Source organism: Podarcis raffonei, chromosome 11 (assembly GCF_027172205.1).
Source record: "Podarcis raffonei isolate rPodRaf1 chromosome 11, rPodRaf1.pri, whole genome shotgun sequence".
In the NCBI taxonomy this organism is placed as follows: domain Eukaryota; kingdom Metazoa; phylum Chordata; class Lepidosauria; order Squamata; family Lacertidae; genus Podarcis; species Podarcis raffonei.
In genome coordinates, this window is record NC_070612.1 from 30,672,159 (window position 1) to 30,678,158 (window position 6,000).

A 6,000-nucleotide genomic window follows, 5' to 3' on the forward strand; every position below is an offset into this window, starting at 1 on the left:
GAATAGCAGCAGAAATAGCACAATTTAAAAAATGAGACTCAGATAGCAGTTGAGCAAGGTTTAATGGTATGTTTGTTCAGCAAGATGCCCAGCGTGATGGCTCAGTTCCTTTCCGAACAGGGTCACTTTTCTAAACAGGATATAATTTCCACTAAACTAAATACAGTTCTTCTTCTTTCTTCTTCTTCTAAATTTGCATTATATTATTTGTGCAAGGGTACAGTTCCCTGCTATTGGCCACTGAGATGTGCAAGTGCTTTTATGTCAGGAGAGTGAAAGGCTCAAGAAGATTACTTACGAAGTGGGGGAGGACTAATGGAAATTACTTCGAAGAAAATAAATCTGGTGGTTGGTTTATGCAGCCTCAGCCCTGCAGCCAGAGACAAGCTGGAAGTGATCATCCCATGCCGGCCTCTTATCCTCAGATGGACCACTATGTTGTTTTTAAATTTTATTTTAAATAAAATTGTAGCTGCACCGGCCAATTCCACTGCAGTCCCCAACAGCTCCCCTTGCCATTTCAGTGAATCAGCACAGCCTATCTCAGAAGCAGTCCACCTATTGGCTTGGAGTAAATTCCTGTCCTACCTATGGTAATATCCCATGCGTTTTACGGCTTAGACCTATTGCTGCCACCATTCTTCCTACCTTATTTACCACTTCCTTCAAGGCAGATGGTACCTTCCCCTCCTCCAATGAAGCATTCTTCTTTGGCGATCACCCATAGCTGAGTAAGATTGTCTTCCATAAACACAGTTTTAACAGTGAGTCCATAAGTGACTGTGGAGGCCAATTCTGAACCCACACGTCCTTCCACAGTGGGGACACAGGTTTCCGCGCAGGAGTTGATCACAGTGAGGTTTTGCCAACTGTGCCTTCCTCTTAGCACATTTCTCCCTTTCATCCTGAGTTTGAGCGTCTTAATTGCCCCCTGAACCCACCCAGCCAATTCCCTTCAGCTAGTTCAAAAGAAACCTAGATGGACAGGGGTCAAGGGGGAACATCAGTGCTGTAGACACACCTCCATTGTACTATGGCATCCTTCTGCGTCTGGATCTCAGTGATTTTGTCCTCAAACTTTCCTGGAAGTTTGTTATAGCAGATTGCTTAGGGTGTGGATAACAGAAGTACACAACAGCATTCCCGATGCTTCAGAACTGCATCTGCTTTCACTTTTCTAAGCGTTTTTAATCAAAAGTCCTAGAAACTCTGCTGTTTTGCTTTCTTTTGCTTTCTTTCTTGAAAAAAAATAGAGTCATACAAAGCAAGGCAGAATGTAGCTAGATCAAGACATATCAAAGAAGCATTTCGGTTAAATGCGTTGCAGACTTTGTATGAGAAATCGGGTTGGCAAAAACGGAACTCCACAGTGCCATCTGGTGTCACAGTATTAGAATGCATAAACAACACATATAAAGTCCTATGGCAGAATTATACACAGGTGGCTTCCAGCCAGCCCACCTAAAACTTGTTTCAGTTGCCATTATGTATCATTTCTATAGAACCTGCCAGCATACGAACTGGATTTTCCATATTCCAGTGATACTGCTCTGAAACACTCCAATATGGTGCAGTTCTCTTGTGAGTCTGGCCAACTCTGTGCATTTGTTTATCTTCAGGTTTTGCTCGACTGAATTCATACATAGTCTGTTGCTTCAGCAAATAGTTTGCTGAAGGTCAATGGTCCAGAACATGACAAAATTGCTCTTTCCCTGTGGGAGCTGCCCAATGATGTTTCCTTGGGTGGGAGGCCCAAGCAGTGGTTGCATAACAGACAGTTCTGCATTGCAGCGGCTACAAAGCTTTAGCTCTCTACTGCGTCCAGGCCCCATGCTGGAGGGTGGTTGTGAGTAAACATGGAGATGGAAATTGCATGGCTTATGGAAATTATAGGCTACATGAACTAAGAATGGGGGGAGTGGAGAAGCCCAGGAGGTCTTTGAAACAGCCTGTGTGGTAACTCTTGTTGACAGCAGGAATTGCAGTCTAGCGATACTCTCCTTAGTAGAACTGCCCTGTGGTTTGACAGGTTTTCCTCTTCTGTGTTGCACATGAATCTCACAAGGGTGGGATAGCAGGATAGGATTCAGTTAGCAGATGCCCACACAAGGACTTCTACTATTGTAATGGGGCTCCCCCCCCCCTTTCCTGGCTCAGGAGGGGAAACCCCCAGGCCAGCATGCCACGTGGCGGAGAAGGGGTTGTTTGATCTGCCAAGCTGAAAAGCACACACAAACAGAGGAATTGCCATAGCACTACCTTGAATTCCTTCCTCAGGCTAGAACTGGGGAGACCAGGTTCAAGTCTCTACTTTGCCATGTTGTTCACTGATTAACCTTTGCTCAGTCACTGTCTCTCAGTCTAAAGAAGATAAAATGGAAATGGAGGAAGATTGAGCAATTTCCTAGCGCTCTGGGTCTTCAGCTTCCATTGGCCCTTGACATTTGGCTATGCTGACTTCCCCCCCCCCAAAAAATAGATTTTATTAAAGCTTGGGGGAAATGATATACGAAAGTTAATATCAAAGGCTCAGTATCTTTTTAGAATACCAAAGATAAACTTATCTAAACAAAAACACAAGCCAAAAAAGGGAAAGAAAGAAGAAAAAGAGAGGAAGGGAAAAGAGGAAAGGGAGAAAAAATGAGAACTTCTAATTCTTCATCTGCCAGCTATATATATATAAATACCCAAAACATTCACTCCGCAGTAACAGCCACGCTGGCATGAGTTGATGAGAGTTGTGAGTTCAGCATCTGGAGAGCTACAGATTCTGCAGCCCTGATTGATACCATCCTGAATTCCTTAATGGGATAACAAATAAATAAATGAGTCCTGCTCACTGTGCATCTTATTTCATCTCAATAATAGTCAGTCCTAGCTAACCTGTATCTCTCTAAATTATGGGTATCTTCTAGTTTTGGTACAAAGGCACATCCGAGGATAATATTATTCCTGGTGAGTGACCAAGGATTTTTTTGTTGTTGTGTAAAGCGGGGCTCTTTAGAAGCTTCCGGCTGTCCTATTGCATCCTTCCTAGCTAGAGCTGCTCTCTTCCCATTCATTTTCCTGGAGGCTTCTCCATTAGGGCAATTAATTTGCCTTTTGTCTGGGGAACATCAAGCTGTCCAGTAAAACTTCCATAACCACAAATGGCCCCGCATCTCAAAGCACTTAAGTGAATTAATATTTTTTTACGATGCATTGGAGCGTGTCATGAGAAGCACTACACCACAGATACAAGTGGAACTCTGCTGTGATATACTGCCCAGCTGCCTGGCCAAATCCTGCCTGCCTGCAATGGAGTACCCCCATATGCAGCCCACCCTGGTGCACTCCTGACCATATGTCAAGAATGCTCTGATGGTGTTTCCTGCTTGGCAGGGGGTTGGATTCGATGGCCCTTGTGGTCTCTTCCAACTCTATGATTCTATGATTCTGTGGTGCACCCACACAAGCAGAATCAGAGCAAAGTAAAGGGGCTGCATCCAGTGAGCTGAGCCTGAAATCGCATGAGCCATTAAAAAAGGGGCCATAGAGGAATGTATGCTGGACAGTTGCACAGGGGCTCGTGGGATCTATTTAGTATGCCATTAGGACAAGCCTATTTAAATGATTCCCATCTGTTGAGCGGAAGGTTAGCCAAAGTGACTCAGGGCGAGTCCTTGGATCAGCAATGGGGGTGGGGGCGGGAGGGGGGAGCCATAGGATGTTTAGATTGCCGGCTGGCCATTCATCATTTGTTAGCATAACGAGTCTTTATTAATGATGTTTCTCAGTCATCATGCAAGTTCAGCTATCCCAGCACTTAGCAGAATTAAAGATTGATTCTTTTTTTGTTTCTGCTTTGTTATTGCTAAATCATAAAAATCTAGTCTATAAATTATTTCTGCCCCTTCCTTGTTCCATCACACCACCATTTTTTCTTCTCTTTTTCTTTTGGGGACGGAGGGAAGGAATGGAGAAGTGCTCCTTTATTGCGGCTGGCACGTTTTTCCAGGACAAAACGCAAGTCAGCTGCACGGTGCCGACTTGTAGAATTTCACATTCCAGTTCCGGGGAAAGAGGAGGGGGAAAAAGATTACTCAGGCCGGGCAAGTGGATTGTTGATGTATTGCGACTGGTTGATTAGCGATTTTCTTTCTTTCTTCTTTCTTTTCCTTTCTTTTCTCCCCCCCCCCCCCCTGCTATGACAGGAGCTGAATTCTAAGCTGCAGTCGCTTGGCAAGGTGGAATCTGCAGGCTTGTTGACACTGACCACCCAGCTTGTGGAGGAAAAGCAGCCAGCATTTGAAGTGGAAGACATTGCAAAACACAAGGAGAAGCTGAAGGAGTGGGAGCAGGAGCGGACGCTGCTGACTGAAAGGGAGAGAGAGTTGAGGGAAAAGGCCAGGCAGGAGCTGGAAGCCCAGAATGCAGCAAAAGCATCTCTTTAACGCAGAAGATCGGCTTGTGATGTGGCCTTGACTGTATGCAGATGAAACCTTTCCAGATCCATCTTGCAGCAAAAGTGCTTCTTCCCCACCCCTTTAAAAACCACTGTTTCTCTGAAGGCCTCAGTTTTGCCTGTTATGTGTTATGTCTACCTGTCGCCTAATAAAGTGATTCATTTCTAAAACAGACTGGGTAAGACAGTACATTCCAAATGCTCTGGCCACAGTCAGTGTCTGCTGTTTAAAAAAGGATACAAACAGGAGTTCAAAATGTTGTCTGCTTGCTTTGTTCAAGGGATCCCAAGCAGTCACCAGGTGAGTTAAGATCTGGAGTCTTCTTCTTTGGAGGCAGCACACTTAAAACCGCCTTGTATCAGGTCAGACCATCTCAGATGGATTGCAGCACCCCAGGGTTTCAGGCAAGGGTCTTTCTAGCCCTGCTGTTAGGCATCCTGGGCATTGGAAGCCATCACCATGTGTTGCGCTGCTCTCTTCTCCATGCCCTGTCAATACCGCAGCAGGAGACTAGATCAGCTGATAAAGGACCATAGGTACTTCCCTGTCCAGAGGGCATTCCACAAGATGGGGGCTGTGATAGAAGAGGTTTTGTTTCTTCCAGAAGTTGACCTAGCCTACCTATAACTTGGAATCTGCACCAGGGCTTCACCTGTAGAAAGTTCATTCAGGAGGAGCCATTGCTCCAGGGTTATTAAGACCCAGGCCTTTTAGGAGTCTTTTTGGTGGTGACTCCACATGTATGTAATCTCTCTCCAGCCTTTTAGATGCCAGGTGAAAACCCACCATTTTTCGTTGGGTTTTTAGAAGCTTTTCACAGGCATTTATAGCACCACTACTTGAGAGTTACTGTTGGGGCTAAATGTACCTATAATCCCAGTGAGCAAGATGGATTGATACTCTTTCACAGCTCTACGGCTTGGACAAACAAAAATGTCCAGTTTATGTGCATACAGAGTGAATGTTCTTGCAGTTCGTTTTCTATCTTTGCTGTTGGCTGTTTGCCCCTTGCTGTGGCTGTGCTTTCCAACCCACGTAGCAGTCTATGTGCACGACTGTAAACGTGGTAATTAGGCCTGTCATGATACATCAGGCCCTATTCTCAGTGCACAAGATCAGCTTCGTTGCCCCCATGGTTCCTGTATGTTAATGGACCTTTGTGGGATGGAGCTACTGTGGAGTGGCAAATCTGTCACTCCTGTAAGATAAACCTGAACTTTTGGGACTCTGGAACCTTTATACTTATTTTGCAGGCAACATCATATTAATAACTACTATTAAAGATAGCAGTTTTGGGGTGAAGCCTGTCTGCTAAAGCTTCGACTCTTCTTCGTATCTTCAGTCTTACAGTAATTGTAGTGTTCTACCTCCTGTAGAAGACTATATTTAGCCTTCTTGGATGTTTCCTTGTTCAGAAAACTTCACAGCCAAATAAGCTGATTGTCTCTCTCCCAACCTTCCATGAGCCCCCCCCCCCCCCCGGTCATTTGAGACTCCCTTGAAACCTTTTTTCTTTCTACTCACATACTTACCATATATTTCCTGCCTGGGTCAA

At 44.9% G+C, this 6,000-nt stretch overlaps 1 protein-coding gene across 2 annotated transcripts in view; it reads left to right on the forward strand.

The window, feature by feature from the left end:
- MRPS27 (mitochondrial ribosomal protein S27) overlaps positions 1-4,617 on the forward strand; it is a 56,054-nt gene extending 51,437 nt beyond the window's left edge. For both annotated transcript variants that reach the window (XM_053407794.1, XM_053407793.1), the window contains exon 11: positions 4,194-4,617. In XM_053407794.1, the coding sequence (XP_053263769.1) occupies positions 4,194-4,433 (240 nt within the window). In that variant the 3' untranslated portion in view covers positions 4,434-4,617. The remainder of the gene's footprint in view (positions 1-4,193) is intronic.
- The last annotated feature ends 1,383 nt before the right edge of the window (positions 4,618-6,000 follow it).